This window comes from Prinia subflava, chromosome 1, assembly GCF_021018805.1.
Source record: "Prinia subflava isolate CZ2003 ecotype Zambia chromosome 1, Cam_Psub_1.2, whole genome shotgun sequence".
NCBI classification, from domain to species: Eukaryota; Metazoa; Chordata; class Aves; order Passeriformes; family Cisticolidae; genus Prinia; species Prinia subflava.
In genome coordinates this window covers 137,659,680-137,672,321 of record NC_086247.1, presented here as the reverse complement: position 1 = coordinate 137,672,321, position 12,642 = coordinate 137,659,680, and the positions used below count along the sequence as shown (strand labels likewise).

Here is a 12,642-nt window from a genome sequence, read left to right as displayed (position 1 = left end):
AAAGCATTAGGATTATTTTGGTTTGGGTGTTTATATTTGCTTTTTTTAATTGGTGAAATTAACCCTTTCAAAAATATGAGGGCCTATCCATGTGTCCCACTCTCCCATGACCCCCTTGCTCTTCCCAAAAATGAATGAACTTGGCTTGAGTTTATTTAAAATGTTACATTTTCCTCATGAGGCCAAGTTTTGATTTTTTTTTCTCTGCAATCACAAAGGCTGTTAAAATGATTCAGTGAAGCTATATAATGACTTGATTCTAAGAGCTAAAATTTCAGCATAACAATCATTATATCCCTGCCAACACAGTTTTTGCAGCCAGTGTTGTGCTGGCTTGAATGGGATTTCAATCAATAAACCAGAGGTGAAAGGCACTGATGCTCATCCTGTTTAAAAATTCTCTTTTCTTTATTTACCATTCAATGCAGCAGCTAGGATTTCTTGAAAACATACAAAGGTTAAGTGTCAAAGCATCGGGCCTGTTGATTCTGTGCATATTGCTGAAACTGTGGTTTTGTGAACAAATTCTTAAGTGCATACTGCCCTTGAAATAGCACTGATTTGGTTTTGGATTTGAATGGTCAGCAGAGGGCTTTTCAACCCTTTACTGCCCATGAGGAACCTGGCAGACATAACTGGCAAACCTTAGCTCAGCTTAATTTTGACACAAATGCTTTTCCTGTGGTCACTTTGTCGGATACCAAATTGTCAATAACTGACACAGCAGAATCTCTCTTAGTGTAGTGGGATGAGCTAATTATCAGTAGAAATAAATGATTTCTTTGAAATGTGATTATCTTTAGTTTAACCTGTCGTATCAGTTGTGATGGATCTGCCATTAATTTGTACCTTTTTCCCCCCTTTTTTTGCCAACGTTAAGTGGCTAAAAGCCAAGGTAAGAAGTGTTATTTCTCCTTTGACCCACAGTGCCTCATGTGACTCATAGTAGAGGCTGCAGAGCCATTAAAACTGAAAACTAGCGCTCTCTTACACTCTCTTCTGCTTTCCATAGGAGATTTAATTTAAACGTGCTATACTTTTTTTTATTTGCAGCATTTAGTGTGTCAATATATCTGTGATACATTGACATCTGCATTTATACATAGATACATTAATTTCTCTAACACATATAGTGCTTTGCTCTGAATTCGGTAGATGCCTTGATTCCCTTCACTTACATTTTTTGCAGGAGACTTCCCAGACAACCTGAATGACTCTGTTAGTCAAATAGCAGGGGCAGACTGAGAAATTCTGGGCCATGCTGGCTGTATTGTACTGTCAGTGTTAAAGTTTGAATTAAATTATTAACATCCGAATGGCAATGAATACAAATGTGGCTTCCCTTTAAGGAAAAAAATGATAGAAGACATTTGTGCATGAACCTGTCAATTGTCTACCTTTCTGATGTCTGTTGTTATTTAATAGTGAAAATAACATTAAGCTTGTGTTTAGACTCTTCGTATTTACTGGTGTCTGTCTCGTGTAGCTGAAAACTTGCTGTTTGACAGCTGTCTGGGAATTCTCACTTCATATTCTTACACTTAAAAAAAAAAAAAAAAAGCTGTCAGTAATAGAGCTGCTCTGTTATAAAAATAAAATCATGTTTTCCCTTATTTCAGCATGGAAATAACCAGCCTGCAAGAACTGGCACCTTGTCAAGAACAAATCCGCCTACACAAAAACCACCAAGTCCTCCCATGTCAGGCCGGGGAACTCTGGGGTAAGAATGGACTCCCTGGTCCCTCCTATGTAACAGAAATTTTTAATTGTGGCAGTGTTGGTGTTTCTTAAATTCATGGATAAATGGCAATTCTGGTTGCCTTTAGCAAAAAAAAAAAAATCACAATAACCTTTTCTGTGTGAACCCCTTCAGCTGCATTGACTCTTGTTTTCAGAATGACTGAAAGAATTTTTTTTCATGGGGAAGGATTTAATACGATATGGGATTTAATAGGATATGGGTAAATGAGGATGCTATTGTTATTACAGACTTTTGGGGAGAAGTCCTTAGTGACAGAAATTAATCAAAGTTTTAACTTCAGCGGGGAAAAGATTTTATGAGTAAAATCTTTCTACTCCGTCTGCTCATTTCTTAATATTAGAAGAGCTGTGAAGTGGCTGTTTGTGCTGTAGTTGTTGCATTAGCTAAGCAAATTTTATGGCATTGTGAATACAGTGGCAGCGTTGATTCTTGCTGGCTTGTGCATTTTTATTTTTATACTTAAATGAGGAAGGATTTTGCTATTCCCAAGTCCCACTGTGAGCAGAGTTCCCTGCATCTATTTTGCTGCTGTTGACCTGTGGGGAGTGAAATCTGCTTATCTTGGTGTGCCAGCAAGTAGTTATTGCTAGAGACCAAAACATTAATTCTTGAGAAGCTCAGTGCACGTGCCATATGGTTTTGTCTATCCAACTGTGCAATATCTTCCAAAAGGCATCCTAAATGACCTTCCACTTGTTTGTCATACTCAGTCTTCTCCTTATACTGTGGGGAACTGAGGCACTGTAAAGCTGATGGCATAGTTGTGTTGGTTTTAGGTATGTTGTCTCAGAGAGGCAGGAAGCTGGAAAAATGAGGAGTAATGAGATGGGGCAGGGTTGGAGATCAAGAGCAATGATCAAGGAAAATTAGAAGCAGCAAGTCCTTTTGTTGAAGGCTTAGCAATTTTTAATCCCTGTTTGATGCTTTGGTGGTAGTGTTTGCTGCATATTCCACAGAGAAATTAACCTAGAGGTTTCTTCTGCATGTTTTCTGAAAATTCCCATTGCTCAAGGGCATGAAATCAGTATTCCAATTGTGTCTCTTATCCCAGCTGAGAGAGTTGTTTATCAGCCCTGGGAACCTGGGTAGCACTTTCATGTCCTCTTGGACGCTTGCTAGCGGAACAGCAGCGTTGATGTAGTGGTGAGCTGCCTCTCTCAGTACTCCCCCCTGAAGAAGCCAGAGCTGTTTGCTTGCCTTGGCTGATGCCTGATAAGGATTAATCAGCTGAATGTCATTTCCAGATGAGCTTGACAAGTGGCAGCAGTTGGCTGAGGGGGAGGAATAATGTGGGTTGCAGAGAGATTTCTATCTGCCCTTCTTGTTCAGGAAGTACAGTTCTTGTCTTGAGCAGCCGTGTTCCACCAAAGCATGAAATGCCACAGGCATGACTTACTCTAATTTATGCAGAAAACATCGCTAGAAACCGCCAGGATGCTACTCTCCTCCCTTTGATCCCGAAAACAGAGATAAGTGTGTAAAACCAGAACGAGCTGAGTGCGTAACATCGGCCTTTATGTAGGTGCTGCCTGTTGTGCAGCTTGTCCCCCCAAGGCAGGACTATCCCAAGGAATATGGTGGGGAGGGAGTCCTGCATGGAAATCACGCAGAGTGAAAAGCGAACGGGGCTGAGGTAAACAGGGCTCTCTTCACAGGAACAGGAAGAGACTGCAGAAATTATTTGGTGCTCAGGTTGGAAGTGCCGTGGAATAATAAGTGAATTGCTGGAGCTGGATGTGGCAGGAGTAGTTGAAGTCATTCTGTGAGGGTCCTGGAGCAAAGCAGGGCCCTGGGCTCCCTGTAGCTCTCCCTGGTGACAAGGGCCCCCAGGATCACCCTGAAACACTGGGGGACAATGAGATGAGGACCTCTGAGCGCTGTCAGGAAACAATGTTTTTGTCTTCTATCTATAACAATTTATTATTAAAACCTCTCAAAGAGAAAAGTGGAAATACTGTAACTGCTTTCAGATACTGTGGTGTTTGTAAATTAGCTTGTCTGAAGAACTCTAGATGGTTTTAACATGCAGGGTGTCACCACCTACAGATCTGCCAAAAGAGATCAGTTGTGAAAAAAAGAAGAAATTTTGTATTCCAGTTGTAAGCAATGGAGATCTAAAGACTACCAAACAAAAATGATAAGCAGGGAAGACTGTTAATGTGATTCCAACTGAAATAACCTTGAAAAGCAAGTTTAGTACTGTTGCTTTCCACAATGTAGGAAGAAAGTCTGTAAGTTTCTTAAAATAGCAGGAAGCTGTATAACTTAGCAACTTAGTTATAACCAGTAATTGAACAAATTATTAAATGTCAGTAGTTCAGTATTTTTGGTTTTGCTTAGCTCTGGTGCATTGCCAAATTCTGTGTTTTGCAGTGGATCTCTCAGTTACTGGCAGAACTGAAGAGCTCTGCGATTCAGTACAATAAATGCACTGTTCTTACGGCAGTAACGGGTCTGGTAAATAGATCTTGAAAGATCCATGTTGTATTTCTGACTTGATGCACTCTGCTAGGTTGGAATTCTCTGGGCTTTGCTTTCTTGGGCCACAAAATGGAAACAATGAAGCTCATCTGTGAGGCACTTTCTGATCTGCTTATGTGAGATGAGGTTGCTTGATTACTGTGGGAAGCAGTGCTCCTAGGAAAAGCACTGGTGATTGCAAATGTCACTTGTTCTGTGAATCTTGATTCAGCCTTGCTGATGTCTTAATGAGATGAATACCTTTATCCAAGAATACTTTTGGAAAGGATTCTGATGGGAAGGGGGGGAAGGGAAGAGGAGATCGGTACAACAGAGATTTGTCATGTGCTGACAGGTAACCCAGAGTGTTATGCATATGTAGCTATTGTATGTTAGGTTGCTCAAATAATGTATTTTGGGTGGCTAAACTAGTTTAGTTTAGGCATTTTTGACCAGTTTGTTAGCTGTAGGCCAACTTGTATGGATCTGTCCATGTAAGAATACTTTGGGCTGTTGACTGTGACCTGTTTATCCTGCCCAATGGAATTTTAATATACCGCAGTGTGGGTCACTGCAGTGATTTTTCATGAAAAATTTAGAAAACAAATGGATTTACAACTTCACTTATTTATCCTTTTAATCTTTTGATTCTTCATCTTTCTGTCTTCAAATCTTTTTTTCCTTGACCAGACGAAATACTCCTTACAAAACCCTGGAGCCAGTCAAGCCGCCAACAGTCCCGAATGATTACATGACCAGCCCTGCCAGGCTGGGCAGCCAGCACAGCCCAGGAAGGACAGCTTCCTTGAACCAGAGACCACGGACACACAGGTAGGGTGTTTTCCCACAGTAACACCTTCCTGCCTGGCAAGCCAGAGCTTACTAAAGTCACAGAAAAGCCTTGAAGCTTTGTGCCTCCTGGTTTTTTGTTGAAAGGCAAAAAGATGAGTTATTCTACCACTGCATCAGTAGAACTTTACTGCGTTGCTGACTTCCATACCACGAAGAAGTGTCTCCATATTCCATATTCTGAGTGTAGCTTTTTCAAACTTGTTATTTTCTTCTTGAATTGCAAGGCTAAATGTTCCTCTAAGTCTCTTGAGTGAGTTAATTTTTTTTTAAATTTGATTTTTATCACAGGCTTCGAACTGCAGGGAAAAAACAGATTAAAGAATTCAATGTAGTTAGAAGTAAAAGGTTAGCTTGTTTTTTAGAAAGCTGCTTTCTTAATATTTTTCTTTTTTAAAAAAACTCCCAGTAGGCAGTTAAACATGGTAGGTCACTAACAGAGAGAGTATTTTAGACACAGTTGGTGATTAAATACTGTCAGAATTAAATACCTTCTAAATGTCGCTGCATGAGGATCTTGTTAGTCTGTTTAGCTGGCTACTGTGAATGCTCCTTACTTCTGTCTCACAAGATATTCTTTTATGTAGGCTGCAGTTAGGAATTCAGCTGCAACCATGGTGACAAGATCAAGGTCTTCAGCAGACAGAACACTAATTTTGAAGGAATTATCTTGGCTTCCATTTCAGATCACCAATTTTCTTTTTTGTAACATTATTTTCTAAAGAAATATATTTGAATGATTGGCACTTGACTCTTGACTGATTTATAGCTATCCAGGAGTGGTAAATAAACTAGAACTTCACTGAGTACTCTTAATTAACATGGATGAACTAAAGAGAAGCTTCGGCTTCAAAACACCTTATTTGCCTGGTTCCTTTATATTATCCATTTAATGCATATAAATTCAAGCCTTGAACTAAGGTGTGCTCTTAGAATAAGGACAGATTCTACCTGAATTTCGATTATTTTTCAGTTTCCCCCTAAGAAAATATATCTTACAGCCTCCAAAGGCATGTGTAGAAATGTTATCCAGTAGTTCCCTGTGTTTTGCATTACTGGCCTCTGATTTGCATATTATATAACATTAGGATTGATGTACGAAAGTGGCTGTAATTTCTTACACAAATTCTGCATACATAACTCTGTCTGTTCTATGTAGGAATGCTAGCAAGGCTACATTATGTTTTCATCATGTCTAGAACTTAGTTACTAACTTTGCAAAAGGTGGTGGTACTGAACTTTAGGCTTTAGGGCATTTTCTTACTGACTAATTGAGTCTCTTATTTACTTAAGGCATTTATTATATTCTCAACTTTCTTAAAATTCAACTTACATTTCTACATCATATCTGCGTGGATTTATATATTTTAATTTCTCTGCAGGTCTTAATTCAGCCCTCACATTTCTGAGCACTTCTGGGCCTGTGTGGATGGGGCCAGAGGGATTTGCATCCCAACACCTGCAGTTGTTACTCCATTGCCTAGAACTTGCATGGTTGATTACCTTCTTATTTTTTGAAGCATTTAATTCTGCATTTTATTCATAGTGATGTTTATCAGCTTAGCTAATTCCATTTATTAGGAACGTAATGCATCCAGACTTGGTTATCTGTGTGCAATTGTAGGTAAAGACAGAGGCATTTAATAGGGAGTTTGTAATTGAGTTAGGCTAGCAGAGCTCACCCAAGAAGTGTGACTGGTGATATGCTTTTGTAGGAGATGCTGTGCTAATACTTTTTTTCCTCTTAGTGGCAGCAGTGGAGGAAGTGGCAGTCGAGAGAACAGTGGCAGCAGCAGTATTGGCATTCCCATTGCCGTGCCTACGCCTTCCCCGCCAACCATCGGGCCAGGTATGTGGCACTCCTCCCCTGACCTCGGCTGCTTGTTACCTCCTTGTGTTTGCAGAGCGACTCTGACTAAACTGCATGGGGTAGAAACTGTCCTGAAGCACACTTCTACTCAGGAAATCATTTATGAGTGCTGAGTGAGGTGTGAAGTTTTAATTCTTTACCAAGAGCAGTTGTAGGACAGTCAGTTACTGAATAATGGATGGTTGAAATAACTTTGCTGGTCCATGTTTTTACAAGACAATCAAGGGTGTACAATGGGAGTAAAAGACAAATGTATCATTTTAAATGTGTCTACAATTTGGCTTTTTGAATGCCCCAAGAGCAGCAGCAACTATGTATATGTTTAATGGGAAACATTGGCTTCTGAAATAATTTGCTAACTCTGCCATCTGTGATGAAAGAACCATACAGGATCTCTCAGCATTGGAGGCACACTCCCTTGTGTTTAAGAAAGAAGAATGGTGAGATTGAGTAGGGTCCTTCTTTATTATTCTATCTTAGTAATAAACCAGCCCGATTCAATCACTTATTTACTGTGTGTTTTGCAAGCCCACAAGACATAAGAAAAGAGTGGAGTTTTGGTGTAATGTAATTCTACTATTGCAGAGATTTCTCTGTTTCTTGGATGACAGGTCTTCACTTCCTTATATACACGTAGGCTTTCCTTTTCCAGGACCTTTTCTGGTCCTGCAGTGGTACAAATAGGCATGAAATCACACTGTCATCTGGCATCCCATAAAAGTCAATGAGAACAAGGATTGGCATGTACCAGAACCCTGGATAGGATCAGGGTCTGAATTTGTATTAAATAACTGAGGTTGAATTTTCATATTTGTTTGGGAAGCCTATCAAGTGCCTGTACTTTGTATTTTTATATTTTAATAATATGGCCTAATTAGGAATATAAACTATTTTATTAGCACACATTTCTGTTCCTCCTGGAGCCCTGCCAGCACCACCACTGCCTCCACCTCTCCCGATGGGCAGTCTGATAGGTGAGACTTGTCAATGCTGAAGTGATTGCAGTCATGCTGCATAATCAATAATCATCTCTTCCTAATGAACTTAGTGAGGGTCTTTTTTCTTCTGTAGTGGGACCTATGTGATTTTATTACAAAAATCAGTTCTGGGATTTTTTTTTGGTTTGTTTTTTTTTTTTCAACAAATCTAATCTCCACTAATTTCCTGTGGTTAAAGCCTCTGAAGCTATATGCACTAGGTACAGGAAAAAAGGCTGCTAGTTGCATTAAATCTGGTCCCAGTTAAGCTAAGATCTAATTAATCTGATCTATAAGATCTCAGAATCAGCTTGAATATTGGTATTAGGCTATGTAACTTCTGTGATAGAAACTAAGTCACAACAGTTGCACTCTAACTTAGAAATGGTGGCTTATGTGTAGGGTGATGTGTGTGTTCTATTCTGTGGGCATAAAGTGACTGGAAAGCACAAATGTCTGTCACAGTGGCTTGGCTTTGATTCCATAATGCTGCAGGCAGGTGTCAAACTGGAATACTTGAGGATATGAACTAACAGTTCTTGAGAAATTGCTTCAAGCATTACAAACAGCAGTTAGGGTGGGATCTAAAAGTAGTACTTTTCAAAATAGACAGGAAAAAATACCCCACCCTTTCCTGTCACAGGCTGATGACAAAAATAATTGATTGAGTTATGAAACTAGCTTTGGAGGCTTTGACCCACATAACCCTTTGCACTCTCCCTAACTGAAATGTTAAGTGAAAGTGACTTTGGATAGCATTACAGTACTGCAAACTTCTGACTGCTTGCTGTTTGTGTCTTACATAATTATGTGATATACGTATATAAAAGCATATATATGTATATAAAAACATTTTATTGCAAACTAGTTTTTGCATTTAAGAATTGCATTAATTCATGCAACTATAATATGTGAGATTCATTAGTTTGCAAGGTGTGATTTTCTGTTTGTCAGAGGTTAATCTGAAAGAGAAACTCTTTTGTTAATCCTGAAGTTTGTGCAGCAAGTAGGTGGAAGGTAAATATGGGTGTTTATCACAAAGAATGAATGACATCTTTGTCAGCTGGCATTGGTGATTCTGAATTGTTAGTACAAATTCCATCAATATAAAAGCACAACCAGCAAATATGATTAATAAATATTCCAGGTGTCTGAAGCTCATGACATTTGTTTCACTGTTTTGTTTAAGTGGTTTTTTTGTTAGATTGGAGGCACGTTGAGCTTTGCAATGGAAATCATTTGTTTAGAGCAGAATGTGGATTTTTTTTTCCGTGTGCTATTTAATAAAGGGTATTATTGCATGTAGAATAACTGAGATACACTTAAGAGTTGGAAGAGTTGGATTCAATTTTCCAGTCCGATCCAGTCTCTCAAAGTACTCTCAGCATTTCTCAATGCCCTTTATATGAGTTGTTAGATTGTGTTCTGTGTGTTTTTTCTCATTATTGATTGAAACAGGAATGTTTGTTTTTCTGTTAATCGCCTGTTACTGACCTTTAATTATTGGAGAACTGTAATCAAGTGTTTTCCACGTTCTGGACTTCTTCTGTTTTCTGCATTCTATCCCAAGTAATGCTCTGCTTAAGTCTTTTCCTTGGTTCCTCTGGCTAATGCTTTTCAGCTGCTCCTGGTTCAGCTCCTGGTTCCCAGTATGGCACAATGACCAGGCAAATCTCGCGACACAACTCTACCACTTCTTCAGCATCTTCTGGTGGATACAGACGGAATCCTTCTGTGACTGCTCCATTTTCTGCTCAACCTCATGTTAATGGCGGGCCTCTTTATTCTCAAAATTCAAGTAAGCTGCTGAGCTCTGAAATCCCAAACTGTTTTGAGCAAAATGATTGTAAAAGCATGCATGGCATTTTAATTCATTTATGAAAAGCATCAATGAGATTACTGCTTTCTTCCCTGAAATAGAAGGAAAAACAAACAAGAAAAACCATATTGAAATTGTGCAGTGATTGCACTATATGCAATTATACTGTTTTCCTCCCTGACTTGTTTGCTGTTACTCATAACAAGAAATTATTAGGATTGCCTGTCTAATTATAGGCACATTATACTTGGCATTTCAGGTGTGCTTGGAGAACATAAACTAAATCCAGGGTTTTTTTGAGAGACACCTAATTGTGATTGTAGTACAGCCCCCTACTCTTAGAAGTTCCTCCCTGTCTCTGTCTCTTTCTTAAATCCTTTCTTGATTCTAAGTTTCTCTCTCTTGAGCTCTCTAACAGTCAAGCTTAAAGCTAAGAACAGTCTCTCTCTTTTAGCAGACAACTTCTCTGTGCTTTCACACTAGTAGGAGTACAGAAGGAGATGAATGAGGAAAGGGATGGATGCCATGGGCAAGTGAGTAGGTTTTAGTCAGCAGCCTCCTGCCTACCTACCCCAAAAAGGCAAACAAGGTTCACTGCAGAAAGATCTGCAAAATAAGGATCTTGGCTGTTGGTAGGAAGCTCTATCAGGAAACTTCTTCCTTGCCATTTCCATAAATTTTGATCAAATACACATTGAGGAGGGGTAGTTGTATATTTTTTCTTGGTAGTGTTCAGAATGCCAACTCTTTAAACTTCATAGGAATATTTCTTTTGAAAAGAGATGTTGATGTTTGGGTTCAAGATCTTTTAGACTAGCGTTTGCTGTTGTGTGCTTACTCTTAAGAAAAGAATGCTTTTAAAATACTTGAGACACTGAAGAGTTCTCAGTAGTTTAGAAGTATTACATTTGTCAGAAAGCATTTTTATATGCGCAGACAGTATCTGTCTTTTCCTTTTTCCAAACCTGATTTTCCTCCTACTCTTGCTCACCAATACTAGTATTTCATTTTGCTCCACGTTCTTATTCCTCCAAATTAATTCACCATAACAACAGAATCTCCCTCCTGCTTGAACAGTTGAATTCCATTAAAGAAACAGGATTTTACTTCTGAGAATAGTCCAATTGTCTGAAATGCTGTGCACACCAGTGTTTCTGAATGTTTACATTTGTCCAAAGCAATTTTTTGCTCAAATGCAGGTGCTGTTTCTTAATCTAGCCTCTCTGGTGTTTTCAAAATACTGATAGTCAGCATTTTTAAAACAGTATTTTGATGGGTGTGTTTTGCTACTTGAAACTGTTTTCCTCTGTTTCTGTAACTGGTGATTTTTTTTTTTTTTTTTAGTGCTACTGTCTTAACATTAAACCCAGGTCCCATGTTTCCTTAAGGTTTTACTTTTCATGCTAACAAATGCTCTGGTTTTTCTTAGATGTTTACTTCAATTTTGTGAGACACTGTTTGTTCTCCTGCTTTTATTGATCGTTTATCCCATGCAGTTTATTTGATTATTGGTTTTGTAATGAACTAAATGCTTCATTTTAATTCATCAAACATTAATCTTAGTTACAGCTTTATTTAAAACTGTTGCTTACTTGGAAGAACAGAACCTCTTTCAAATTTGGTTCCAACTGGATTATTACCCTGCTGAATCCCCACCTTCACAGGAATTTCTCTGCTCCAGTGCAAGAGAAATTCCACTGAGAAGGGACACGATACAAACAAATGAGTTGATGTTTTGTTGAGTTTCTGGGTGGGGTTTTGTTTTATGCTTTTCATTTGCTGCACTTAAGGGAGAGATAGTTTGAGTGGCTTGCCCTGCTGCTCCCATTCCTCTTCCCAAACTGTGCAGGGAAGAGTTGAACACCTGAGCTGGCAGCCCAGTGCCTGTGAGCACGGGTGTGGTCACAAGTCTCATTACTCACCAGACAGGCACACACTTGAGAGAAGGTGAGCTTGCAAGGGCTTCCTGAGGAGCTCTGCATGCTCCTGCAGCCACTCAGAGCTGTTGAAGCCTTTGCCAAAGGTTTTAGGTTGCTGAGTGCCCTCTCACCACAGAAGATGTAGTAAAGCTCCACTCTGCTCTAGACCCATCTATTTTTTCTACCAGCAAGCAACTAGGTCCCTTTTTTTGAAAAAAACAAAAACGCAGTAAGCTGGCTGACTGCCCCTGTCCCAGCAGAGCACAGTGATGGGAGGTGCTGTGAAGTATTGATGCTGGAACTTTGTGCCCCTTGCAGAAGTTGTCTTTGCTCTGTGTCAGTGCTGCTTTGCTGCACTTGATGCAGCGCTCCACTTGGATTTTAGAGTCCAGAATCTTGCAAAACATCACCTCTACTTTTAGTAGCTCACTTTGAGACGGTAACTGCTAAATTAAGTAATTCTTATTTAGCAGCAAGACAAAAGCTCAATTTTATTTGCTCCCCTGGTGAAGCACACAAAATGTGTGACAGAGCAAGAACCTTCACACGCAGCCTGCGCTCGGCTGTTACCTGGCTGAACACGGGCATGCTTTGCTTTTGATCCTCCATTGGCTAACCACAAATTCAGCCTTGTTGGAAACACAAGCTTGAAGCAGGTTCTTGTGTGTGTGCGTTCTTGTTGTTCTTTACATACTTTGTTTTGTGGTCCTCGTTACTGACGGCTGCTTTTTGTTTGTTCCCTTTTTTTTTTTCCTTTGTCCATTTGACTTTCCCGATATGGTGTGTGTGTTGCTACCAGTTTCTATTGCTCCACCCCCTCCCCCTATGCCTCAGTTGACTCCACAGATACCTCTCACAGGCTTCGTGGCCAGGGTGCAGGAAAACAGTAAGTTTGGACAAGCTGAGCTGTTAAAGGGTAGAGCCTACTCTCTTCTAGCATGCATGGCTGGCAAGTCAGACTCTATTTTGTTTCCTTTTCCAGAAGC

General features: G+C 39.6%; 1 protein-coding gene across 12 annotated transcripts in view; it reads left to right on the top strand.

Moving 5' to 3' along the window:
- The window catches only part of ABI1 (abl interactor 1), a 78,082-nt gene that overhangs the window by 58,947 nt on the left and 6,493 nt on the right, over nucleotides 1-12,642 (top strand). Inside the window, exons 4-10 of one of the 12 annotated variants that reach the window (XM_063414090.1) lie at nucleotides 881-895; nucleotides 1,620-1,720; nucleotides 4,913-5,053; nucleotides 6,820-6,920; nucleotides 7,841-7,915; nucleotides 9,540-9,716; nucleotides 12,456-12,542. In XM_063414090.1, the coding sequence (XP_063270160.1) occupies nucleotides 881-895; nucleotides 1,620-1,720; nucleotides 4,913-5,053; nucleotides 6,820-6,920; nucleotides 7,841-7,915; nucleotides 9,540-9,716; nucleotides 12,456-12,542 (697 nt within the window). The remainder of the gene's footprint in view (nucleotides 1-880; nucleotides 896-1,619; nucleotides 1,721-4,912; nucleotides 5,054-6,819; nucleotides 6,921-7,840; nucleotides 7,916-9,539; nucleotides 9,717-12,455; nucleotides 12,543-12,642) is intronic. The other 11 variants (XM_063414105.1, XM_063414114.1, XM_063414097.1 and 8 more) reach the window with 11 other exon arrangements.